This window comes from Micromesistius poutassou (assembly GCF_964030765.1).
Source record: "Micromesistius poutassou genome assembly, chromosome: 15".
NCBI classification, from domain to species: domain Eukaryota; kingdom Metazoa; phylum Chordata; class Actinopteri; order Gadiformes; family Gadidae; genus Micromesistius; species Micromesistius poutassou.
In genome coordinates this window covers 6847479-6874115 of record NC_140285.1, presented here as the reverse complement: position 1 = coordinate 6874115, position 26637 = coordinate 6847479, and the positions used below count along the sequence as shown (strand labels likewise).

At 43.1% G+C, this 26637-nt stretch overlaps 3 protein-coding genes across 3 annotated transcripts; all 3 read left to right on the top strand.

Annotated features, from left to right (window-relative positions):
• Nucleotides 1–11: 11 nt before the first annotated feature.
• Nucleotides 12–8819, top strand: pfkma (phosphofructokinase, muscle a). The gene is made up of 22 exons (XM_084479938.1): nucleotides 12–191; nucleotides 1404–1477; nucleotides 1654–1731; nucleotides 2165–2354; nucleotides 2496–2661; nucleotides 3104–3148; nucleotides 3799–3907; nucleotides 3994–4089; nucleotides 4199–4291; nucleotides 4610–4735; nucleotides 4871–4935; nucleotides 5048–5111; nucleotides 5211–5357; nucleotides 5621–5691; nucleotides 5801–5888; nucleotides 6323–6475; nucleotides 6938–7102; nucleotides 7203–7264; nucleotides 7405–7516; nucleotides 7632–7731; nucleotides 7859–7964; nucleotides 8159–8819. The coding sequence occupies exons 1-22, from the start codon at nucleotides 125–127 to the stop codon at nucleotides 8292–8294; spliced, it is 2313 nt and encodes a 770-aa protein (XP_084336064.1). The 5' UTR covers nucleotides 12–124; the 3' UTR covers nucleotides 8295–8819.
• Nucleotides 8820–9799: 980 nt separating this feature from the next.
• larp4aa (La ribonucleoprotein 4Aa) lies at nucleotides 9800–22327 on the top strand. Its single transcript, XM_084479674.1, has 16 exons — nucleotides 9800–10350; nucleotides 12068–12185; nucleotides 12352–12504; nucleotides 13197–13281; nucleotides 13369–13505; nucleotides 13617–13720; nucleotides 13859–13969; nucleotides 14074–14127; nucleotides 15251–15460; nucleotides 16154–16257; nucleotides 17593–17844; nucleotides 18295–18349; nucleotides 18701–18859; nucleotides 18967–19106; nucleotides 19209–19416; nucleotides 19814–22327. Exons 1-16 carry the CDS (start codon nucleotides 10234–10236, stop codon nucleotides 20219–20221), a joined length of 2415 nt encoding a protein of 804 aa, XP_084335800.1. The 5' UTR covers nucleotides 9800–10233; the 3' UTR covers nucleotides 20222–22327.
• A 148-nt stretch (nucleotides 22328–22475) lies between these two features.
• On the top strand, nucleotides 22476–24930 carry asb8 (ankyrin repeat and SOCS box containing 8). The gene is made up of 4 exons (XM_084480227.1): nucleotides 22476–22748; nucleotides 23371–23578; nucleotides 23672–23776; nucleotides 23879–24930. The coding sequence occupies exons 2-4, from the start codon at nucleotides 23450–23452 to the stop codon at nucleotides 24512–24514; spliced, it is 870 nt and encodes a 289-aa protein (XP_084336353.1). The 5' UTR covers nucleotides 22476–22748; nucleotides 23371–23449; the 3' UTR covers nucleotides 24515–24930.
• Nucleotides 24931–26637: the final 1707 nt, after the last annotated feature.

Genomic DNA, 26637 nt, shown 5'->3' with positions numbered 1-26637 from the left:
AGCCCGGTCCCTCACCCCTCCCTGCGCTGAGAGGCAAAGAGTGTGTAGAGAAGCAGTAGCACTCGATTTCTGCTCCTTTCTCTCAACCAAGCTCTGTTTGGTTAAGACTTTACAGTCAAGCACCATGGACCCCACCAAAATGGGCGTGGGTCGCTCCATTGCTGTGTTGACCTCGGGAGGCGATGCCCAAGGTAAGAGGCGGGTTGTACCACAATGAAGAGGAGGGAGGAAGCAGTGTTGTTGTTGTGGCTTTGCCACAGAAGTTCACCTTTTAATAGATGATGGCTAAGAAAAGATGTCAGTGAAGCAGTTGCTGTGGAGCTGACAATGGTTACTGAGGTTAAAGAGCAGATTTCAAGAGTTGTTAAACATTATACTCTATTGTAGGGGAATGTTTTAACAAATGCATCCCAATACAAGCTCCAGACAAACTGAATTTGAATGTGAATGGCTTTATCTGGTTAATGAATTAAACAAACATTGTAAACAGCAACAATTTGCAAACCATCACAGTTCATTCAATCTAAGGTCTACACCTTGATAACCTTTAATGTGTCTGCAAGCAACAACCACAAATCAACTTTTAAACCTGTACCTTAAACTTAAGTAATTAATCATCTAACCTTTTGATGGTTATATGATTTGGTGTTCTCTTCTTTCTATCTCTAGTATAGTTGCCTTGTGCATAGCTAGACCATAGTTACCATAGTTACGGAGCTTGGCGTTGCCCTCTAACCTTTTGCATTCGATCTTCAGTGAGCCCTTGTCCATTGGCTCGTCCCTCTGTCAAAGTTACAGGCCTAATTTTAGTGACTGTGACCTTTTTCCGGAATGGACGGGTCCACAGCTGCCATGTGCTGAAATCAGAGCCTGTACGGCAAACTGCAATTACAGAAGACTCACACTATGGCCTTTAGGTTTACATAGCCGCACTTTGACATTTGTATTTTCCTGGACTTGGTTTAAACTATTTCTGTCCAACCTGACTTCAATAACCATGTTATAATAACCAAGTATCCCTTTAGGTGCCTAATGTCCTCTCAAGTTACATATCATTGGGATTGAGGGACCTTTTCATTTCAAAAGGTCATAGATGAACTGATACGTGATGTTGTTGCCTTAGCCGTGGCTTCAGTGTACATTATATGATGGAACTTGCTTTCATTTTGAAATGTTGGTTACGGAAGTGGAGATTCGAGGACCACAATGTAAAAAGTCCATCCTGATATGTTGAGCCAATAGTTTGGGTCTGAATGTTTGTTATATTCAGCAGACAATCACCATGTACCTTTATTTACCTTTATTCTAAACCTGTGATTTTCCTTGTTTGACTGCTTGTTTGTTTCTTTTAAACCCCAAAATGTCCAACATAATGAACCTGCACCATGACTTGTGTGTAACAGGTATGAATGCAGCTGTGAGGGCGACCGTCAGAGTTGGCCTTTACACTGGAGCAAGCGTCTATTTTGTCCATGAGGTATATCATATTATCTGATATTAAACATTGCAAACTATTTCACTACACCGAAAGTATTATTTTTTTTTTTCTCAGATTTTCAGATTGAAAAGCAACACAGAGTATTGCTGTTGCTTTTAAAATAGACAATAGTTGTTGGATAATACCATGAAGTACCATGTTGTTGTGTGCACCAGGGCTACCAAGGACTGGTGGATGGAGGAGATAACATCAAGCTGGCCACTTGGGAGAGTGTGTCCATGATGCTGCAGCTGGTGTGTATTTAGCCGAGCAAAAAACAGAGCACATATCATAAGCATCCCACTTAAAGGTGTCAGGTTGTGAAAAGGCATTCAGAGGTCGAAAACTCAAGCTCTGGCAACAACACAACAACATTTACATTCAGGTTTTATGTATTGGTTTAATGCAGTAGACATTTCAAGATTGCGATATTTGGGGCTCCATTTAGGGGAGGAAGATCTTCCAACCAATGTCAGCACCAATACCTTAAGTCAAGGTCTATATTCAACCAGTTTACCTTGGTAACAGAAGCCATCTTTCGACATAGTCATCAGCCTTTAATGGCGTCCAACTTGTTATCATTAACAAAAAAGGTTAGCAGAGTGAGAGAGTCATACGAGGAGCTTCATTGATCAATCATGGCTACACAAGACAACTTCATTAACCCCATCCATCTTCCAATGCCAGGGTGGCACCGTGATCGGCAGCGCCCGCTGCAAGGACTTCCAAACCAGGGAGGGCCGCATGAAGGCCGCTGGCAACCTGGTGAAACTTGGCATCACCAACCTGTGTGTGATCGGTGGTGACGGCAGCCTCACCGGCGCCAACCAGTTCAGGACGGACTGGAGCGAACTGCTGGTGGACTTGGTAAAGGCTGGTGAGCGACAAGACCGGGGCGGGAATCGAGGGAAATACGGGTCATAGCCTGAAATCTCAAAGTTACTCTGACCCATGCATTGGTTCATGTTGTCGATTCATTTGTGTGTACAGTAACCCGTGATTGAATTGGTGACTACAGGTAAAATCACCAAGGACGAGGCGAGCAAGTCCTCCCACCTCAACATCGTCGGCATGGTGGGCTCCATTGACAATGACTTCTGCGGAACTGACATGACCATCGGTACAGACTCGGCCCTGCACCGCATCATCGAGGTGGTGGATGCCATCACCACCACAGCACAGAGGTCAGAGACACTGGTCCCTCAGCCCCTCATAATATCATGCACACACCACTGAAGGATGTGGTTTAGGATGAGATGTAGCTAGTTATTCGATATGATTTACTAACTGACTACAAAGTTGACCGTTTAAAAGTGCGGTCCGTAGAATTTGGAGGCATCTACCGGAACAGAACAAGTATGTTTTATTTAGTGTATTGTGGAAAAGCTTCGACGCAGCTTCGCCTACGTTGTTGGAAAGGGAGGGCTGATGGTTATTCTATCTGTTGCACTCTGCAACCTCACCACTAGATGCCTCTAAATCCTACACACTGCACCTTTAATTCATCATAAAATCACTGTTCTTGCTCCTTCACCTATACTACCCTTTTAACTACTATTTAAAAATGTAGTTGACATTGCATGGACCATGTGTCTAACTTTAGAATATTCATTCTATTTTTTACAGCCACCAGAGGACTTTTATTCTGGAAGTGATGGGCAGACACTGTGGGTGAGTACTTTTCTCTGTACACAGTGTGTGTGTGTGTGTGTGTGTGTGTGTGAGTGTGTATAGATATGTATGTGCGTGCTTTTGTGTGTGTGTGTGTGTGTGTGTGTGTGTGTGTGTGTGTGTGTGTGTGTGTGTGTGTGTGTGTGTGTGTGTGTGTGTGTATAGATGTGTACGTGCGTGATTCTGTGTGTGAGTGTGTGTACTGTATGTGTATGCAGAGTTATGCCTGTCTGCAGGAGTGAACCACTGTCAGAACTGTATGACATCGTCAGTGTAACAGAAATGTGTAAACATGCCTCTGGGCTGGTATCATATTTACCTAATGTTGCGAATACCTTGCCCTAATATTGACCTTGAACTCGTACTACGTGTGTGTGTGTGTGTGTGTGTGTGTGTGTATAGATATGTATGTGCATGCTTTTGTGTGTGTGTGTGTGTGTGTGTGTGTGTGTGTGTGTATAGATGTGTATGTGCGTGATTTTGCGTGTGAGTGTGTGTACTGTATGTGTATGCAGAGTTATGCCTGTCTGCAGGAGTGAACCACTGTCAGAACTGTATGACATGTAACAGAAATGTGTAAACATGCCTCTGGGCTGGTATCATATTTACCTAATGTTGCGAATACCTTGCCCTAATGTGTGTTTGCACAGCTACCTGGCCCTGGTCACTGCCCTATCCTGCGGTGCCGACTGGGTGTTCATCCCTGAGATGCCCCCAGAACTGGGCTGGGAGGAGCATCTCTGCAGGAGGCTGGCAGACGTACGTCTTCAGCACATTTGTTTCATATCCATACACATGTGTGTATGTGGCCCTCTTCATTTGATTGTTTTGGTCTGACGTTGTAGCAAAGGGGAAGAGGCTGTCGGCTGAACGTGATCATTGTGGCTGAGGGTGCCATGACAAGAGCTGGACAACCCATCACTTCTGAACAGCTCAAGCAGGTAGCCCACCCCCCCCCCCCCCCACACACACACACACACACACAGGCAAAACATGGCGTTTGTATATGTTGTATACATGCTCTGCAATAATACAGGTGGTGTGTTGTAGCTTGTGACTGACAGGCTGGGCTTTGACACGCGCGCCACCGTCCTGGGACATGTACAGAGAGGTGGAACGCCTTCTGCCTTTGACAGAATCCTGGTAGGCATCCAGATAAAATAACAAAAAACGTTCTTCTCCTGTGACTTCCCATTTGCATCGTTTGTTTATAAACTGCACATTCCACTGTTAGACCTCTGTATTGATTCTACCTGTACATACCCATAATACAATACATACTCATATACATTACTGCAGTCCTGATAGGCTGATCATACAGTGATATCTTCAAAGATTTACTGTAATACCTCTTTGTGCATTGTACATTTTACTTTGGACTACCAACTACAATTTATTACTTTAACTAGGCATGAGACAATACTCTAAAGTATTAATGTCCTTCCTTCACCTCGTCTCCAGGGCAGCAGGATGGGAGTGGAGGCTGTGATGGCTCTCCTGGAGGCCACTCCAGAGACCCCGGCCTGCGTGGTCAGTCTCTCAGGGAACCAGGCCGTCAGACTGCCCCTCATGGAGTGTGTACAAGTGGTATGTCGTCGTCGTCGTCGTCGTCCCGTCTCCCCCCGGTCCCCCCCGCCCGGCCTTCAGCCATCTAAACATCCCTTCAATATCTTGTACTTCCTCCTCTGCCAGGTGTGACATAACACTCTGTCTCCTCCACAGACCAAGGATGTCACAGCAGCTATGGCAGAGGGCAGATTTGAGGACGCGATCAAGCTGCGTGGAAAGTATGAAAGTGGGCTTTTGACTGATATCTAGAAGAGCTCATATTTAGATCTGCTGTTGATTGCATTGCGTAAATACAGTACTCGAGTAATTTGTTTGGTTTGCATTGCACAGGAGCTTTGAGAACAACTGGAACACATACAAGCTTCTTGCCCATATCAACCCGCCGGACGTAAAGGTGAATGAAACGTCAAAGTCTAATTGAACCCCCTCCACCCCGCTTTCTCCTCCTCCATCCAGCTTAATTAAACCCTTTCCTTGTCTCTCTGTTTCCCAGAGCAACATCAACGTGGCCGTCATGAACATCGGCGCGCCATGCGCCGGTATGAACTCTGCGGTGCGCGCAGCCGTCAGGATCGGCATGATTCAGGGACACACCATGCTGGCAGTGCACGACGGCTTCGACGGACTCGCGCACGGAAACGTACGTACATACGTCTATAATTGTCTGGTCCGAAATAGTGAACTGTTGCTCAAACGACACACGTCAAAGTTTGGAAAGGAGTAAGGAGGACCTCATTTGGTCTCAAATGAGTATTCACCAAAGGCCATATACATCTTGTTTGTTATGCAAATAGTCATTGTCAGCAATACTTTGTGTTTTTGAGTAGATTGCGTCCAACTAACTTACTGGTTAGGTATTAGCCTTATCATAATACATTTCATAACACTTATCTCTGGTCCCAGATTGAGCCACTTTCATGGACTAATGTGAGTGGCTGGACCGGCAAGGGAGGGTCGATGTTGGGTACTAAGAGGTACAAAATTGTTTATCATACTTCAAATATATGATGGATGGTATTACGAGACACATCTTACCGTTCACCAAGTTTATCGTTCTGTTTTCCTCCTTGTTTCAATCCTTAGAACCTTGCCAGGAAAGATGATGGAGGAGATCAGCTTGAATATCACCAAGTTCAATATTCATGCAATGGTGATCATCGGTGGCTTTGAGGTATGGAATCCTGGTCCACCTCGTCTAATCTCCCAGTTAACCTGTCACTGCCATGCCCTTTACACTTTAAAGGTGACATATTATACCACCAGGTGTGAGTGTGATTAGCCGTTACAAGCCGTTTGAAGAGCTGCCTCTTCTGATATCACAAGTGGGCATGTCCACCTAGATGTGTGCTGGATAGATATCCGTCATACAACTAGGTGGACACGCACACTTGTGATGTCAGAAGAGGTAGATTTTCTAAACGGCTTGTAATGGCTAATCACACTCACACCTGGTGGTATAATATGTCACCTTTAAAGGTCACACCTGGTGGCATGTCATGGGACCTTTAAACCGGTCCTTGGAGAGGTCTTGATATTTTTTTTTCAGCATCTTATCTAAGTATTCCCACCGAAACTGACTTGCGGCCACTGCCTCCCCACCTGCAGGCCTTTGTGGGCGGCCTGGAGCTGGTCCAGGCCAGGGAGAAGTACGAGGAGCTGTGCATTCCAATGGTGGTCATTCCTGCCACAGTCTCAAACAATGTCCCCGGCTCTGACTTCAGCATCGGCGCTGACACTGCTCTCAACACCATCACCGCTGTCAGTACTGTCCCCACGGCACATTCACACACACACACACACACACACACACACACACACACACACACACACACACACACACACACACACACACACAGACACACACACACACACACACACACACACTCACACACACACACACACACACACAAACACACACAAGACTTTGAATCACTTCCAGAATATAAATATGTAATGAAATAACCATTTAATAGTTATGTTTTATTTAATTTACAAATGATTCAAGGTTCATAACTACAACTATCCAACATCAGACATTTAATTCTGAAATATGGTAACAACAATACATGAAAACCTATCACAGCACACAATCAACATAACAATACCTCATGTGTAACTCATGTGTGCCTTGTAATCCAAACAGCACACTGAAACATTACTTTTCAAAACTTATCTCACCGCACATTACACCAGTTAAGGCTGTCTTTGTTTTACCCTCAGACCTGTGACAGGATCAAGCAGTCCGCTGCTGGCACCAAGCGTCGCGTGTTCATCATAGAAACCATGGGCGGCTACTGTGGCTACCTGGCCACCATGGCCGGCATGGCTTCCGGAGCAGACGCGGCCTATATCTATGAAGAGAAATTCAACATTAAGGACCTGGAGGTGGGATCGCAGCAGTACACGCACACCACGGCATTATTTAATAGACAGACATGTCTGTTTAGGGTTTAAACTTGAAATTTAATTTCAATTTTCTTTACAGCTGAACGTGGAGCATCTTGTGCAAAAGATGAAGACAACAGTGAAGAGAGGGCTGATTCTCAGGTATGTTTGATGTTTTTGGTCTTGATCAAGGTATGTGCTTATACACATATACATGCTGTGATCATGGTCCAAACTTGGATAAAATCCAACACTGTTTAAACTCCTGTATGATTTATGACCAATCTCTGTTTTCATCATAGGAATGAGCACTCCAATGCTCACTACACCACAGACTTCATCTTTAACCTGTATTCAGAGGAAGGCAAGGGGGTCTTCGATTGCCGCAAGAATGTCTTGGGACATATGCAGCAGGTCTGTTAGCAGGGCTAGAGTTTAATTTTGCACACTTGAACTATAGCACTTGTATTATTAATAATAATACCAATACTTTGCTCATAGCTTCTGAATTATGAACATCTTTGCCTAGGGCGGAACCCCAACACCTTTTGATAGAAACTTTGGCACAAAAATGGGTGCCAAGTCTGTCCTATGGCTGACTGAGAAACTGAAGACCTGCTCTAGACACGGTGAGTTTCAGTGAGATCATGTGAACTTCACAGATCGGGATCCTTCCACACAAAGGGATCGTGATAATGTTGTGTTGCTTCAGCGATTCAATCTAGTGTTAATGGATCCATTTGAATCCTTCTTCAGGGCGCATCTATGCGAACACACCAGACTCTGCCTGTTTGCTGGGCATGAAGAAAAGAGCACTCTTCTTCCAGCCCCTTGCCGAGCTGAAACAGGAGACCGATTTTGAGTAAGACCCATTTCAACATTAACATAAACAAAGTGATTTACTTTGATTCTTGTAGTTCGTCCAGGGTACTACTCTAGGTCATAGCTTATAACATAACATAACATTGTGTGTGTGTGTGTGTGTGTGTGTGTGTGTGTGTGTGTGTGTGTGTGTGTGTGTGTGTGTGTGTGTGTGTGTGTGTGTGTGTGTTCCAGGCACCGCATCCCCAAAACTCAGTGGTGGCTGAAGATCAGGCCCATCATGAAGATCCTGGCCAAATACAACATTGAACTGGACACATCTGAGCATGCCGACATGGAGCACGTGATCAAGAAGACGGGTCACCTGTAGTAGTCTGCAGAAAAGTAGCACTTACAAGAGAATCCTACTGAGGATCCTCGTGATCTCTATTTGGCTTCCCGTTAGCCTTAAAGTCGCAATGTGTAACATTTCAACTAGCTCCTATCTTTAAATAATCTGGAAATATCATATCAATATCATATCAATGTCAATGGTAATCGTTAGGGATTTTAATAATGTTATCAATGAAATCACATCCTATAACAGATATATTCTTCAAATAAATAATCCTGTCCAGTCCGTACCGCTCTTTGTTTATAAGAATTGCAATAACTACACTTCTGAAACCCCTCCTACTCACGCCACCCAGCCAGCCAAGCTACACTAGTTCAGGTCACTCAGTTGCGCCGCCTACTAACTTGGAGGGCCTAAATCCTATTCATTGCGACTTTAATGACGAGACCTTCTGTCTACATTGGTTTCCCTTTTCATGGCTCACACTTTGTGTTCAATTAACACATTTTGTTAACGGTTATTTTTGTGCACTTCCAGAACCGTATTAAATGTCTATCACAATTATGACTAGGTGTCTTTTTTTTGTTAGGAGTAATTACAACATTACTTTTTTATTTATTACTAAGACACCCAGTTAAGCTGTCTTCCTTTTTCTATATTGTGAACATCACACGTTAAATGTAGCAGGACAAACCTACAACAGGGAATACTCCTATATTATACTCCTATACTACTAATACTACCAATATTACCACACAAACGATCAGGGCCCTTTTTAATACTTTAGGCTAATACTCACTCACCTTCAATCATTTAGTATCTCAAGGTGTCTAGATATAAATAATATGTTAAACATTTGCATCTAAACTCAGCATACAAGTAATATCACCATTACACACTTGTTTTAGGGCAATGCAAAACATAATTATTTTTAAGTTTTTCTAAATGTCTTTAGAACTTCTATACCAATTAAATTAACCAAGTCCTAAATAATAACATAGTTTATTGCATTCATTACATTTTACGAAAACTTACATTTGAAAAGATTAATATACAAAAAAGACAGTATAGACAGTAGAACTATGCCTTTTTTTTTACATTTTGAATTGCTAAATGTTTTTTGTAATTACAAAAAAAGAGTGACTGTTTCGTCTGTATTTGTTTATATAATTAAGGATTTTTAAACACAATTTGTATTGTTTATTGCAGCATTACAACAAACCTATAGGATTTTAGTCCCTCATCCCCCTCATCATCCTAATCTCCTAGAATGGGCAGTGTCAACAATCATCCACTTTACAATTACAATGTGCTCTGCCAAAACAAAGCAGACTAAAACCCTTGAATTATTTCTCACAAAAAATAATCTATAAAATAGCTAACATTTTTGGTTTTGTATGCACAAGTCCATACTAGGTTGAGCACATAGACTTGTAGGTTGAATATACAACTTGTGCTGCACAGTTACACAGAGAACAGGAAAAGGAAACGTTGATTGTAAAGGTCATAGAAGTCGCAATGCCAGTCGGGACGTTGGAGGACTGTCTGCCTGCGCTGAGGCAAGGTGCGTGTCCCCAGTGTCCGCTTCGGTCGCCCGGTTAGGAATGCGCCTCACGAACTCGTTTGTCGGTGATATGTTTCAATAGACGTTGTACGACGCGGCGAATTACGAAAAACCATGCTTGGGTATTGTTCATGCAACTAATATCTTGCGTCAAAGTTTGATTTGAGCCGCTAGCTCGGGTTAGCTAGTTCCCCAGAATCACACATAGCACGCTAAGCTACCTGTGTGTAGCATACTTGCTAGCGCTGGCAAGTCTCTAGCTAGTGAGCTAGTCTTCGTGTGTTGCTGGACTACCCAGTCGAGCCAGTTGGAACAGGCTCGATTGCTGCACACAGGCGATATTTCCAGAAGGGTTGGTGGCAAGCCGGGTTGGGAGAACGCGACGGGGTAGACGTGCGTCAGGAGCGGCTGATGAGTTCGGATCAGGGCGGAGAGCCGCCGCTGCTGCAGGAGGAGGCTGATCCGGGACCGACCACCGGTGGGAAGGACGAGGCTCCACTTGGGACCGAGGAAGGGTCAGGCGGCATGGTGAGTTGAGGCCTTCAATGCTAGCAACTGCTCGGAGCCTGAAACCACCTTCATAATTGTTTTAGTACACTGCACATGTAGAACTGCTCGATATTTCAACAACGTAGGATATTAGATAAATGTGTATATTAAAGTTAACGTTCACTTTGACACGGTGTATATCGTGTATTACGTTATATAGTTGCATCCCCCTGTGTCGTCGATTTCATTCACATGTAATTTATTCATTCGCACAATCGTTGCTTTGGCGTCGCACTCAATTCAGTGGGGTTGATTGTTCACAAAACAACTAAACGTTGAATTCGTGTATGTTTGACTATACCACAGAGCCAGATCCATATTATTAGCTATGTCCCAGCCACAGGTCCCCATATGGCTAACGTTAGCTTAGCTACCTGCAGGAGCGAGCAAGCTCATTAAGTAGTTTGCTGAGTAATCATTAGCGTGGTTGAAGTTATGCAATTAGTGTGTAACCACGGCAGCATATGTTTTACTCGAGGTTCAGTGCGGGGTTGCTAAGAATGCTGTTGATAGTCGATGGGACGTGAACGAGGGATAACTAAAGGATAAACGACCATTCATTCGGCTGACATTACGGCTAGCGCGCAGTGGGACGGCTAGCTGCATAACATGCGCTGCAAGTGTCTGGCCTATGCTACGCAGTGCAGTCAGCTGACTACACTGGGCTTCCTAGTCCCTGGAACATAAATGTCAGTCCTGTGCTTTTTTTAACGGTTTAAATTGATTTTATATACATTTTGACTCGACCTAGACTACACTCCGACCTTTAACATCAGGGCCTTACTATTTTGTAGTGTCTTTGTAAGAATAATTAGAATTGACTTGGCCTTAGCAGCTGTTCTTGTCAGGCCAGGGCTTTTGTAAAAAGAGGGTGGGTCGGTTGGTCAAGGAAACTCTTGCATACTACAACATTGAGTTGAGTTAATATCTCTAGAAATTTAATTCAAAAATAATCCTTGATTTTGTTTTATTCGGTAGCAAAAGACAAGTAAGAAGTCAATTTTTATCCAACCTCTTGCTTATTTGTGCTGCGTGGTTAATGTTTATAATTGACCTGATATACTGTTAATCACCTAATCCATTTTTAAACCGATTTCTACTTTATATAATAAAGTGAAACACACACACACACACACACACACACACACACACACACACACACACACACACACACACACACACACACACACACACACACACAGTGGTTTGCATCCATGTACCTTTGCCAAAATTGCATATACATTTTGGGACGACAGTGAACTGTTTATTTTATATTTAATGGAGTTGTAAATTATAGCAGCAATTGAATATTCATTCTGCAAGTTTTCAGTGTATTTTTCACAGTTCAAGGGAATGTGCAGCGTTTTAAATTGTAGTCCCATTAATGAATGAGAGCACAAAGTACATTTTCCATTTGATGTCACTTATCTGGTAATAAATGGTGGGATTGTTTAGTAACAATTTTCAGGGCCATGTTTTAGAATACAGTTCATCTGAATTACTAAAATTTAAAAACTGTTTGCTTTGCCAACATAATGATGTGACTATTTAGCAAATTTGTAATCCCTGTTTATTTAGTTTATTCAGTTTGTTAAGCTTAGCTTACACATTTACAAACACAATTTGAATGTTGTATTCTTTTTACTGGACAAACGGATGCATTTCATGTTTGGTGTTCTCTCTTGTGCTTTTGAAGGTCACCTCCAAGGGAGTCGGTCTGAACCCGAACGCCAAGGTGTGGCAGGAGATCCCTGTGGTCTCCAGCGAGGTGGCGGCTGATGCAAGCCCCTGGTCACCTTCAGATGTCAATGACGGTGAGACGTGCAACAAGACACCCCAATTTTCTGAAACATGAACTCTAATTGTGTGCAACTTTTTGACATTGTAATCGAATAAGGGTTTATCATTTTGGGCTCAATATATGATCAGCAACTCAGATCAATGGTTAACCATTGTCAAACCGTCTGCCCTTTGTTACAGCATATTCTGAGTCTAGTGGGTGCAAGCCCTACGCTGTGGGATTCACTGCTCTGGACGATGGCCTGCCCACTGACGCCACCGAGGTTACGGTGAATGGAATGGACCCACCGGAGCTAGGCTTCTCCCCTGCCGAGTCAATCACCGGAACCTCGGGTCAGTTCCCATCTATAAGACATTTATTGCTTATTTTTTCTCCTTGGTGGAGACATTCGACGTGTCTATATATTGCTCGCTAATTTTTCAACACACTGACCACACTGAAAAGGCAACCTGTCCTTCGGTATATTTCAGTCGATCTGGAACTGTTATTTAAATTTTTGTTACAACATTTAGTGTTTAGCTAATCCAATGTTATGTTTCTACTGTTACAAAGTACACCATTCAGAGGGATGCCAATTAAGCTATCGATGAGCAACCAAACTCCCTGCTATTTGGGAGTTTAAGTGTTACTTATTTTGACATGAACTACTTTGAACATTTACGAATGTTTCTAAACTCTGACCCGATGAAGACAAACTTTTGCGCATAGAGGGAAAAATGGCTGCGAGATGACTGACTTTGGGTTTCCTTCTCACTCAGCCCTGCACTCTACTCTCCTCTCTGAACTCTTGCTTTTCTCCATCTACCCTTTACCCCCAAAGTTGGAAACTTTCAAAGCAATCCCAATGAGCGTTAAGATTATGAGATCTGAGGGTTACAAGAGAGAAACAGATGGGATACACTGACCTTCCCTTTTGGGCTACAGCTGTGGAGCATCAAAACTATGCTACCTTCATGAATGCTTATTATCGTAGCTAAAGTTCAAGTCGAAACCGTTAACGTTGTTTATTAATGTAATTATTTAGTGGAACCCAAGGCAGAGGAGCCACCAATCTCTTCTGAGAACCTGCGTGAGTCTCTGAAGAAGGAGCTGGAGTTTTACTTCTCCCGGTAAGTTCAAGAAGGATTTATGACGCTTGTTTTCTGTTATGCAGAGCCTTTTCCCTACAATGATTTTATTGCTCCTTTGTCCTTTAGAGAAAACCTCTCGAAGGACTTGTACCTGATGTCCCAGATGGACAGTGACCAGTTTGTTCCCATTTGGACCATAGCGAGCATGGAGGGCATCAAGGCACTCACCACGGACATGGATCTAATCCTGGACGTCTTGAGATGTGAGACAATGAGCGATATTACACACTTTTGGGGTGGGGGTAGTCAGAAATGTATTCCACCTGGCCTGTCCATGACTTGTAAATGTTGACGTCTGACCGCTTGACTTCCAGCTTCTCCGATGGTCCAAGTGGACGAGAAGGGAGAGAAAGTGCGTCCAAATCACAAGCGCTGCATCATCATTCTGAGGGAGGTGCCGGAAACCACTCCTGTCGAGGTGAGACCCACTACTGATGTTTGTAATTTGGGACGGGGGGGGGCTGTGGCACTGTAAAATATGTGAATAACGTTTTGGCTTGTCTGTCCCTCAAGGTCATTGCCCCATAACATTTGACTTTCCCCTACCTTTTTTCAGGAAGTCGAAGCGCTCTTCAAAAATGAGAACTGTCCGAAGGTGATCAGCGTTGAGTTTGCGCATAACAACAACTGGTACATCACATTCCAATCGGATACGGACGCTCAACAGGTAAGCAACTCGGTCTCGCTCTTTTTTTCTCACTCTTTTAAGGAATTTTGCATTCAATTTTTGGTATTCTGAGTTGACTGACAATCCAACATTTTCTCTTTTAGGGACATAAATACTTGAGGGAGGAAGTCAAAACATTTCAGGGAAAACCAATCATGGTGAGTAATGTTAAGATTATTTTCAGATCCAGAGGTTTTGAAATGCAATGGCCAAAGTTCTGGGGAGGACTGCACAGTGCCTGGGCAGGAAACCAGAAAGTGGGAGGGGCGGAGTTGTGCAATGTTTCCTGTTTTGTTACTTTACCTTTGCTATAATGCTTCTCCAATTTAACGTGGTGCTGGCTTAGACCCAAATTAAGAGGCATGATATAACTTGCAACGTTTCTCTCCGCAATTTATTTGATTTTGCAAAAGGCAATAGCAGTATGAAACGTTGAAGCATTGACAGCACAAGACAAATAGAAGAACCAAAATTGAGTTTGTCTCTGACCCACGGTGCATTAAGTATAAAAGGATACAATTAGGTAAAATGAAATAAAAGTTATTTTTACAATAAATAAACTCTAAATAGTGAAATAGTCTGGAATAGTGCAAAGGTAGGCAAAACAAAACGGTTTAAAAAAACCAAATGAGGACACTGGACAAAGCAGTTGTACCTTTTGAAACTTTTATGTCCACGCCTATTTCATCAAGTTGTTTCGTACTTCCTATAATACCATTAAGCTGTGTGAATGTTGTTTCTTCGTGCACTTAAATTAAAACAAAGTTTTAACTTTCTGGCCAAAAAATGTGAAATAAGGGCCATGTTATGACCACGTTATGACGAAGGCTAAGTGTACAGATTTTGTCTAGGGAGGATAATCACATTTGTGTGCAGTGAAAAAGAAGGCTTCAGAAGGCAGTCTACTACAAGAGTATGATTTGTAACCTTTAGACATTACACATCAGTCAGCTGCGTCCAAGATTAACGGCCACATCATGTTTGTTGTGGTTTCACCAGTCCTGTGGCATTCAGTCAAGACCCGATCTATGTAACGGGCGTCTATAGAGCCCGCCTCAAGCAACATGACTTACTAATACATTTCAAGTGAAAGGAAATAAAGCATTCACTCAGATTTAAGCTAGTCTGCCGTCTTCAGATGTTTAGATAAAATATGGCTTGGTAGACTACATTAAATTGGTCTTTATTGTACTCTAAGGCTCAACTGGCTGCTTATTATTATTTTTCTAAACTTCTACTGCTCTTGTTTATTTCTTCCTCATGAACCTTGATGCCCAATAGGCAAGGATAAAGGCAATCAACACGTTCTTTGCGAAGAATGGATACCGGAGCATGGACAACAGCATGTACGCCCAGCCATCGCAGGCCCAGTCCCAGTTCAACTCGCCTCTCTACATGCAACATATCTACCCACAGCAGCAGTACCCGGTCTACGGCATTGTGCCCCCCACCTGGACGCAGTCCCCCACCCCGTATTTTGAAACCCCTCTGGTAAGACTCGCAGTAATGTTAGCGATGAAGAGCAACCAAACACTCAATAAGGCAACCTGTCCTTCTGTATGATTCAGTCGTTATAATTTTTGTTAAAACATATTGTGTTTAGTTAATCCAATGTTATGTTTCTACTGTTACAAAACTGTTACAAAGTACACCATTCAGGGGGATGTCAAATTAGCTATCGATGAGCAACCAAACTCCCTGCTACTTGGGAGTTTACGTGGTACTTATTTTGACAAGGACTACTTTGAACATTTACAAATGTTTCTAAACTCTGACCCGATGAAGACAAACTTTTGCGCATTGAGGGGAAAAATGGCTGCGAGGTGACTGACTTTGGGTTTCCTTCTCACTCAGCCCTGCACTCTACTCTCCTCTCTGAACTCTCTTGCTTTTCTCCATCTACCCTTTACCCCCAAAGTTGGAAACTTTCAAAGCAATCCCAATGAGCGTTCAGATTATGAGATCTGAGGGTTACAAGAGAGAGAAACAGATGGGATGTCAAGTTAGCTATCGTTGAGCAAACAACCAACAGTTAATATTGTATGTTTCTATATACTTCTGTTATTTTAGTAACACTGACAATAGTAACTTTTTTTATTGGGATGTTGGAATTCCTGATAGTTGGTGGCCATTTTTCTCAGAATGTCCAGAATTTTAATAATTTGATTTTGTTTTAATTTGCAGGCCCCCTTTCCCAACAATAGCTTTGTGAATGGCTTTGGCTCTGCTGGACACTACAAAACTGGATCAAACTCACTGAATATGACTCGGCCCTTCAACAGAAACCGGTAAGCAGTCCTTTCTCCGCTAGCTGTGGTGCGCTTGAATCCCGGTCTTGTGGTCTTTACACAGAATCTGTCCATTCACCTCCTTCTAATGGGAATGTCTTGCAACATGCACTGCCATTTTACAGTGTTGCACATCAAAAGGATCATCAATCACCAATACAATGTCAAAATGTCTCCCCGCCTGTGACCTAAATCTCTGTGCTCCCTATCTTCTTACTGTGCCCACAGTGTGCCCCTCTATTCAAGAAAGAATGTAATAAATGCCTTCAGGTACAAACTATGATACAATAAGCTTCACCCCATTCTATCATCCCACCATGTAACTGCAGCCAAATGCCCTCTTTTCTGATAGTTTAACTATTGTAGAACTGATCACCATTTATTTCACCATTCTCACTGGCTGTTCCCAGGTAGTGAACATCATGCATCTTCAATCATCTTAATAGCTTTGTACTGCCCAAGGTTGCTATGGCCCGTTTGGCTATGACCAATTAATTCAGTTTTCACCTTGGCTCCAAGGAATTTAACTTCTCATCTCCTGTGTAACATGTAACACCCTTCTTCTGTTATCACTTGGGCAATTTGGTTTTTGTGTTGTGCCGGCTCTATGGTAATGCATTCTCACACCATCAAGACGAATTTCTGCAAAGGGTTAATGTCTCTGTGGGGTTAATGTCTCTCCGTTAATGTCTCTGATGGTAAATGTTAGTGACCCCAAATTGGCCTTGCTGTTGGCTTTCATTATTTAAAAGCTGCATTTTTAGATTATAGGCAAAGAACTTGCAACCTTGAAAATGAGGTTATTGGTACATGTTTGCTTTTTCCAACTCGCAAGGTTAAAGGTTGCATCTCTCACCTCGAACCCAATGATGAGATCATTATGCGCATAGAGGGTAAACAGGGTGTGGAGGGGCTGGCTTTGTCTCTATTCACTTCCTCTCCTCCCCCTCTAGACCCTCTTTTCCCTCTCTTTTCTTTGCCCAACAAAGTCACAAACCTTCACACCTGTCCCAATGAGCGTTCAGATTATGAGATCTGAGGGTTTGAGGAGACATGGTGAATTGTTATGTATCCTAAATGGGAAGTAACTTGAGCTCAGTTCAATGTTGAGGTGGCTTAAGTTGCTCCATTTATTGCTTGGGAATTACATAAAGTACAAAGGCAACTTAAAATATCTTGCATGCCTGCACATTTCCCCTCTGACATGGCATGTTGTCTTACTCCTACCTGCAAAAGGCTGTATTTATTTTTCAAATGTTAAGTCTCAGTGGATTATTGTACCATTTTTAACCATACAATGATTTCTTGCATCCCTCTTTTCCCCTCTGGGAACAGGAACCACGTGAAGCCCCAGGGTAGGACGGGCGAAGTGGCCCCTGCCTCCGTCACACCAGTCCCTCTGGAGAGTCTGACCGGCCTGCGGAGTCCCCAGCCCCTATCTTGTGTCTCCAACAACACCACCACTACCAACCACGGCAACAACCATGCCCAGACACCCACTGACCTGGCCTCTGCCTTCCCACATCTCTCTGCTGCTACTTCCCCTCTGGACCTAAACGACGACGGCAGCATGGCGGGGCGTGGCCGGTAAGCTTTTCGGCTCGACGGCTGTAGTGGGTAATGTTTTTCTGGGGTTGGAGGAGAATAGCGAGTCTTGCAAATATTAGGATTATTTGCTTCCACACCACTTGTATCCTCAGGTTAACGCAAAAAAAAAAGTTTTTCTATAGTATTAATTATGGGTGAGCATCTTTTTTTTTTGGCAAGTAAATTCCAAACCGGTTATGGTATACAAATCTTAATGTAGTCTTGCAGTATTTACAGAATTTTAATATGCTTCATATTGACAAAAATATTGTGTTGTAAAGTTCCTGCAGATTTCTGTCAGTTTTCTTATGTAATGGGATGTCTTAAGATTTTTGTGATGGATTTAATTTTTTTTTTTTTAAATGGCATGAGTTTGCATTATGTAAACGAAAAACACTGACTTTGTTACTGACTACCAATGCTGGTGCTTGGTGTGTCTTTCATCTGCAGGAGGAGCACTACCTACCGAGGAACACGCAGGCGGCGGGAGGACGACCGCATCACGGTACATGCTCTTTTAGACTCAACACGTTGCCTGTTTCGAACCTTTTCTTGAGTCTTTCACAATGCCGACCCGATGAAGAAATCCTTTTGCGCATAGAGGGAAAATGTGGCTGTGAAATAACTGGCTTTGGGTTTCCTTCTTTCTCTCGCTGTCTCTCCACTCTATGTACTCTTTCCTCTTATCTACTCTTTGCCCCCAAAGTTGGAACCTTTCACAGCAATCCCGATGAGCGTTCAGATTATGAGATCTGAGGGTTTGAAAAACCAATGTATTCAGTAAATGGAAGCCTACTGGAGGACATACTGTGGACCTGTGAACGTTTTTGATGTTGACAGTTAAACTCACTTTCAGAGGCCTGCGGTGCCCATCGAGGTCAAGCCGTCCCCACCGAAGTTCGACTTGGCGGCCAACAACTTCCCCCCGCTCCCTGGCTGTGTGGTCAGCACGCAGGGCGAGCCTGTGCTTGAGAACCGCATGTCCGACGTTGTACGCGGTTTAAACAGGGACAAGGTACGAAGAATGCCATTTCCCATGTTCTAATTAACAACGTTGTGGTTCATTTTTATTGATCTCAATGGAAGAAACTGATTGTTTCCATGTCTTACTGTTTCCCGTAGACGGAGCAGCCCAGTAAGGAAGCCGTTGTGACGGCAGCCCCTGCACACAGCACTGTGGTGGAGGAAGCAGTCCACGTCCCCTCGGTTTCCCAGAGCACAAACAAACCTGTTGCCCAGCCACTTGGACCCCCAGTACTGAGGTAAGAAGCCTCATTGGTTTCAACGTTGCATTCAGGATATTCAGAAATCCAGTATGCCCTGGAACGTAAACCTGCACATATTAAATATCCTGTTTTGAACAGCGCCCAACGCCCGGAGAAGAAAATCGAGAAGCCCGATCCTCCGATTCCGAAAGCAACCGTTGTGGTTCCGACCCCTCCAGCCGTGACCACTAGCCCAGTCTCTGTGCAGCCCGTCGTGGCCCCCCGGCCTCAGCCCAGTGCTGCCCCCACACCGGTTAAACCCAGCACTCCGAGCCCTGCTACCGTCACCATCGCCCCGCCCGCACAGGTCAGAATGTTTCCTAATATTCTATTTGCATGTGTGGCTTTGCCTGCTACTTGGGAGATACGTGGTACTCAGGAGTACTTTGAACATGAATTATGAATGATTCTCAACTCTGACCCGATGAAGACAAACTTTTGCGCATAGAGGGAAAAATGGCTGCGAGATGACTGACTTTGGGTTTCCTTCTTACTCAGCCCTGCTCTCTACTCTCCTCTCTGAACTCTCTTGCTTTTCTCCATCTCCCCTTTATCCCCAAAGTTGGAAACTTTCAAAGCAATCCCAATGAGCGTTCAGATTATGAGATCTGAGGGTTTAAAAGAGAAAGACAAACTGATGATCAATGCATTCAATGAACATATACCCACTTGACACTCGTTTTTGTTTCTCTACCTGGATCCAGGAGCCTCGTAAGCTTAGCTATGCCGAGGTGTGCCAACGACCACCTAAAGACCCCCCTCCGACGGCACCAGCCCCCGCCTCGGCCGGCCCCGCCTCCTCCCCTACGGCCCCCGGTCAGCCACTGCGCGAGCTGCGGGTGAACAAGGCGGAGGAGCCTGGCTCCAGCAGCGGCCCCGAGGACAAGCAGGAGAGGGCCCACGACCGAGAGGGTGGCTGGGAGTGCAAGGAGAGCCGACCGCCACGGGACCGTGACGGCCAGGGCCACTACCGCAGGAACGGACCCCGGGGAACCGGGGGCCTCAAGTTCCGAGACCAGAGACGCCCCCCACCGGCCCGCCGAAGCTCCCCGCAGGGGGGCTACAGACACACTGGCAAAGAGCAGAACATCCCGCCTGTATCGCCAAAGTAAAACAAAAACAAACTTGATTATGAAAGATGTTGGAATATATATATATAAATATATATATATAAAATATATATATTAAAAAAATAACCTATAAAAGCAACAACCTTATGGTAGCCACCTCCCCCTGCCCCTGGAACTTTGTCCAAAGAAAAGCTTTTCAAATGACAGTAAGACTGGGGACATCCAGGACTAAAGAGCAAGCAAGGGGGAACTTTTGAGAGTCAATCCAAAAGGAAAGGTAAAAAAAAACTAAAAGAGGTTGGGTTTCTCTGCGGGCGGTTTCCCTTCAGCTCCGCTGGGGAGAGGTGGGGAGCTGGCCCTGTAACGGCCCTCCACCCGCTTGATTTGAAAGAATAGCTGTTGGTCTGCAACAACCATATGCACTAAGAAGAAAAGGAGATGCATAAATGTTATGTACATATACAAAGATATCACTAATGCGCAATGAGACATCAGTTTTTCTTTTTCTTTGTTCCCTGTGTGCTTGTGGTTGCCAGAAGGGTTTACTGATGTTGATGTATGCATTGATTGTTAAGCGAGCAGTTTGGAGTGCTACACTTTGCTGTTGCACTGAGTATAATGAAATGGCTGATTTTAATGTTTTTTTTTTCTTCAAATTTGTTAAATTTCCGCCGCAAAGCTGAATCATTGTCCTGAAACTGGACAGTGTGGTTGTCTGATGTACGATAGATAATAATGAAGTGTGTGCTAAAGCGGTAATTTTTAGCCAGGGTAAGATGGGCATCAACACACCTGTGAGAAATGGTAATGAAAACCCCTTACCCATGTGGCTGTCAGGAGGGTGATTAAGTTTGAAGCTTAAATCCACAAGCCTCTAAATCCTACGTGAACCCAGCAAGCCTACTCGTTGGGTCCAGAATTTGATTGTTATAGGTAGATTAATCGAAGGTAGTTTAATCTACTCCCACTAATGGATTTGGAACGTACACATGGTATCAGTCAAGCTCTGTTTACGTGTCTCCACATAATAGGACGGTAACTTTTGTTTTTTTTAAAGAAACTAAGGAGTATGCTAATGATCAGATATAAATGTAATGCGCTCAATGGTATGGTCTAGACTTGGCTTATCTACATGAAACCCCGGCTATCCAGGTTAAGTTGATATTTGTGTATTTGTTCTTAACAAGGTTATAGTGTCAAAAGTAGGCTGTAGACTTCTGTTGCCAAGGACAATGACAAACATGTGGCCGCCACTTCAAGGGTACACGAAGATCTGACCATTTCCATGTGCTATGTGCCAGCTGCCTATGATCATAGTGGATAAATAAAGGTTATGTTTCTTTCAACTACAAAACATTAACATTTTTGACAGTCTGCAAAGTAAGGTAGTCTTTCAGGAGTTATATTGAGCCTAGTTAAACTAGAGCCTTGGAAAAAAAATAGAGGTATAGCTGCCTATGCTTTATTGTGATAACCCTTCAATAGAGATGTGTGGGAGAATGTATTCTAACTGAGCTTGCAGAGGAAAGCTTTTCACCAGATTGTGTTGTGGTTTTTAGGTTGAGTTTTCAGTTTGACTTAGATTTTACAGTTTGACACACTGTATGTTTTGTTTTATTTAATCCCGCAGTGCAACGCTTTTTCCCCCAATCTTGGTAGGCTGGTTTCCCCAAAGTTGTGTGAAATCGCATTGGCAAACAAAAAATGTTTGACCCCCCCCCCCTCCCCCTCCCCGCAAAACAAAATCACTCAAGATATGGTATTGTTTGCGAATAACTGAGTTCACTTTGGGTTTAGTGATGCAGTAAATATCACAAATTGATCACTGGGGCTGTTATTACTTTTTAATTGCGTTGGAGCAGCTAGTGATTTAGTGTAATAAAAATAATTGCACTAACTTGTTTTTAAAGGAGAATCTTACTCATAAGAAATGTGAAATCATTTTAGAAACATGGTAATGATATTGATGTTGACAGACTTGCAAGAAACTGCAGGAATTTTTCTTTTATTATTCATGTTTGGTTTATTTTCTGTTGATTTGGGTTGGGTGGCAAAAGGAAATATAGTAATGGATCGACTTAAGTGTTTGAGACACAATTCTAGGCCTGTATGAAATGTCACAAAAAAATAAATTATTTTGATTTGGCATTTGAATGTGTTCACTTTGTCTGCCTCTTGTGGTCGCCTTTTATTCTGCCGAACATTTCTCCAAATGAGCATGACATTCTAACCACCACAGTGGCTCGAATTGCCTGCTCCACAGGGAGCTATTTGCTGTGAGGGACGTGCCGTCTATAAGAGGCTATGGTATTCAGAGCATTTGACCATCGAACGAGCGAACCTATATTTGGCAAGGCAGTGTAAATAACCAACAGGCGCTGTCAGAAGATAACGGGAAACCGATTATATAACCGATCACTGTACGATACATACATGTATCTGCGGCAGGGACGAGCGCAGGCCAGCCTTTAAATAGAGGGCGTGGCCGTGGCATGCACGTCACCGTGTTTACGTCCAACAAGCAAGAAAAACGGTGCTCTACCGATTCAGTAATCGTGAACAATAAACGGTATGTATACAAAGTCATATGGCACGTCGTCTGTAATCATTTCAAAGCCAAGATACAGATACGAGCGAAAGATGTTTAAAGCTGTGACATTAAATTGTTTGGTTGTAAAATGGTTACTTTTGCTTGATTCTAGTCTCTAGCTAACAAGTTAGCTTGAGCTGTCATTTCCTCACCTCCACACGCTCAGCTAGCGTTGCCACATTGTTGGCAGCCTTAAAAGGTATCGTTTGGCAATGAGGCTATTTAACGTGAAAGTTCGTGTTTTAGTTGTTTTAACAATATAAATGATTTGACCGCTTGCAAAATGTACGCTAACTCTATTACGTCTACTCTTTGGGGGCATGGCTATTCAAGCAGGGAAATTATTTAGTCAGCCACTCAAAGCAACTAGAGGTTATCAACAAAACGACACAATAAATTAAAAGGCTATCCTGTGTAATCTTCCACAATTCGTTGTACAGTTCTCAGAAATGATCAGAAAACGATGTGTCTGAAGGTGATACGCATTTGATACCTTTTCTTTTTGCCTGGACACTTCTTCAGCTTCAAATATGCATTCAAAAACAAAACATGTTATCATTAATGATAACATGTTATAATTTAACAAACTTTTGTCTTTCAGATTGTACCATTAATCAGTGTGATCCGTGTGCTGTCGTGCGGTGACACCCAACTTCGGGTGCCATGTCCTCCTGCCCTACATGAGCTCTACTATGTGGTACATCATGCAAAGCATTCAAAGTAAATACTCTCTCTCCGAGCGGCTCATCCGCACCATCGCAGCCATCCGCTCTTTCCCACACGACAATGTGGAGGATCTGATTCGCAAGGTAAAAACGGTGATGATAACTATCGTTATGGATCTGAATTATATTTTAATATGGTATTTCATGTAGTCTGTGTACATTTACTTTGGCATCAAGGGAGCCGATGTTAATCGGATGCATGGGACCCTGAAACCCCTGCACTGTGCCTGTATGGTAGCCGATGCAGACTGTGTGGAGCTGCTGCTGGAGAAAGGGGCAGAGGTAACCTTTAGCGTACAGCTAGAGATCAATCCTGGTGTACCGGGGGTGTTTATCGGATACATGTTTAAAAGTCTTGTTTTGCTTTGTTTGTTTTCATTTCAGGTCAACGCTCTGGATGGGTATAACCGCACCGCATTGCATTATGCAGCAGAGAAGGATGAGGGTTGTGTTGAGCTGCTGTTGGAGTACGGGGCTCTGCCTAATGCCCTCGACGGCAACAAGGACACCCCGCTCCACTGGGCCGCCTTTAAAGACAACCCTGAGTGCGTGCGGGCCCTGCTGGAGAGCGGCGCGTGTCCCAACAATCTGGACTACAACAGCGACACACCTCTGAGCTGGGCGGCAATGAAGGGCAACCTGGATAGCGTTAAGGTGCTGCTGGAGTATGGGGCCCAGGTGCACGTGACCAACCTTAAGGGCCAGACCCCCATCTCTCGGCTTGTGGCCCTGCTGGCTCGCGGGCTGGGCACGGAGCAGGAGGACGAGTGCCTGGAGCTGCTGTGCAAGGCGGCCGGGAGGTTCGAGATCCGACGGGCTGACGGCACCCTCCCCAAAGAGCTCAGTAAGAACCCCGAACTGCTGGCCCGGCTGACCGGCATGGCGGCCAAGGCACCCACACTTAGCTCGCTCGCACGCTGTGCTGTGCGGGAGTGCCTTGGGGTGCAGTTTTTACCCACTGCAGTCAAAGAACTCCCTTTACCAGAATCTATCAAGGAATATGTGCTCCTGGTAGACTAGAGGGAGGAGACCACAGGGACCACCTCATAGATTTTGCTGGCTAATGTAAGAAGGCATATGACACGTGTATTATTTCTCTAGAGATTATTTGTTAAGATGATCACAGATCACACAAGCCATCAGCATATGCAGTTCGATTAAGTGGTACTTTGTAATTTGGAAGTTATATATGTGTGGCAGTTTATTTTTGTCTGCAACTTTAGTTATTAACCATTTTATTAACTAATTTTCCCTCAGAACCGAAAAGCTATTAAAAGGAAACGATAATTATTTGAAACTTATAACAATCTTATCTTTTGGTCTTATAATATAGATGACTGTGCCAGTTTATTTATTTTATCAAAAAAAATAAAGGAGAAATGAACTGTACAGCCATTAGTCTTATTATGCTTTGATAAATTAAAAAAATCAATATATAATATTGTGAGCAATGCGAAGGTGAACGTGTTAACAAAGCATGCATTAGTGAATTTGTGGTTAAGGGAGGTCAATTTGATTCATAATCAGCCAATATGCAACATGTGAAAGAAACTAGAACATTTTTACTTTAGGCGTTGTGATGTTTTTTTAAGGGTAAACCAAGTCAAATTATTTTAAAAATGGATTGTTTATGTTTGCGTTGACTAAATATATATATTTAGGCAATTGATTATGTTTGTGCTTTCAAAATCTATGTGAATTTAACCTTTCTAAAAATTGTGCCCCTCACAAATTTATGTCTAAACGTATACACATTTTATGAGGAAATGTACCCAATAGTTATTTAGCAGTCTTGATGCAAACCATTACTTGATATATTGTTTGTTAACCCTCAAAATACTAACTTCACTGTTTTTGAAAATATATATTTTTTGCCTGGGCTTTTGATAAAGGAGTTATAAAATGAAATACCATGAGTCTTGTTTACATTGTATGGGCAAAGTTTCATATATTTCTTGCATATCTTCTTAATAGCAACATGTTATTAATATGGTATTGATTGAAGATAAATACCATGCTTGGGAGGACACCTCTTTAAATTCTCCATGTCTCCACACAGGGTCTCTCTTTCACTTTGTCTCATGATTTAAATCCAAAGAATTCAAAGTAACTTGTTTGTAAATATCAAATGACTTTGGTCAAGAATGATTTCTTCCAAGAAAGCAAACTGTCAACAGTTTGTTAATTTCCCAGCTAACCTATTTTTATTGTCCTTTTTTAAAATCAGATAATTCTAAAGGCTTTTAGGTGTCCATAATTCCCCTGTTGCTATTGAGAAAGTACATTTATTTCCAGAAGAAGTTGAGGGTGAGTATTACAAGAAGGAAGCCCATGAACACTGAGACGAGCCCCCACTCCTGTCCTTGCTCAGACATTTAGTTTCCTCCAGAGTGTAATGTCAGCAGTTCAGTTGAAACAAAGGTAGCCTAAAAAGAGGAACATTTTTTGACATATTTCAATATGGGGATTTATAGTGATAGACGCAGTAAAGCAAATATCCTGTGATTTAACTCTATGGGCTGAACGTACTGCTTTCCCTTAGTACTGTACTTCAACAGGGCTCCAAGGCTACAACATTGAGACACTTGAATTGTTATTCTGGAAACAGAAGAATAGTTTTGGATATAACCATATCAAGTTGTTTATAGCCATTGTCTACTCAAATGATTCAAACCAATGACTCTAGATATGCACTTAATTCTCATTAAGACCCTTCGCGGACCACCTAATTTGCAGATGTTCAAAAAATAGATAAATACACCTGCAGTGGCTGAGCAAAGGGTCCCAGCTCCCCATTTATACACAGTTATTACTGCAAGAAGGTCATGGCCAGGCAGGAGACCGTCCTGATCACATGACCATATTCACCTGTAACTCCAGCCCCTTGAAACAGGGCCCTGGTCTTGAATTCTAGATTGCCCTTGGTTCAGTCACTTACTCATCACATGCAAGACTTGTGTTGGGCCATGGTTATTTATGCAATACATTACTGTATAAATGATTGCATTGCAAATGAGACTTCATGATTGCAAATATTTAGAAGTGTAGGACTCATTGTTTTAACACTTGATATAGAACAATTGTTAATGTAGACATGTATGCAACATGGGCATACAATCGTCCTTCATTAGCCTTAAAATGTG

What these genes read in the sequence shown, in the direction of transcription:
- asb8 (XM_084480227.1), top strand. Translation starts at nt 23,450, where the DNA reads ATGAGCTCTACTATGTGGTACATCATGCAAAGCATTCAAAGTAAATAC. An exon ending in TGGAGGATCTGATTCGCAAG is followed by an intron (nt 23,579 to 23,671) that starts GTAAAAACGGTG and finishes TTTGGCATCAAG; the next exon opens with GGAGCCGATGTTAATCGGAT. An exon ending in TGCTGGAGAAAGGGGCAGAG is followed by an intron (nt 23,777 to 23,878) that starts GTAACCTTTAGC and finishes TTTTCATTTCAG; the next exon opens with GTCAACGCTCTGGATGGGTA.
- larp4aa (XM_084479674.1), top strand. Translation starts at nt 10,234, where the DNA reads ATGAGTTCGGATCAGGGCGGAGAGCCGCCGCTGCTGCAGGAGGAGGCT. An exon ending in AGGAAGGGTCAGGCGGCATG is followed by an intron (nt 10,351 to 12,067) that starts GTGAGTTGAGGC and finishes GTGCTTTTGAAG; the next exon opens with GTCACCTCCAAGGGAGTCGG. An exon ending in GCGGTTTAAACAGGGACAAG is followed by an intron (nt 18,860 to 18,966) that starts GTACGAAGAATG and finishes TGTTTCCCGTAG; the next exon opens with ACGGAGCAGCCCAGTAAGGA.
- pfkma (XM_084479938.1), top strand. Translation starts at nt 125, where the DNA reads ATGGACCCCACCAAAATGGGCGTGGGTCGCTCCATTGCTGTGTTGACC. An exon ending in TGATCATCGGTGGCTTTGAG is followed by an intron (nt 5,889 to 6,322) that starts GTATGGAATCCT and finishes CCCCACCTGCAG; the next exon opens with GCCTTTGTGGGCGGCCTGGA. An exon ending in AAACAGGAGACCGATTTTGA is followed by an intron (nt 7,965 to 8,158) that starts GTAAGACCCATT and finishes TGTGTGTTCCAG; the next exon opens with GCACCGCATCCCCAAAACTC.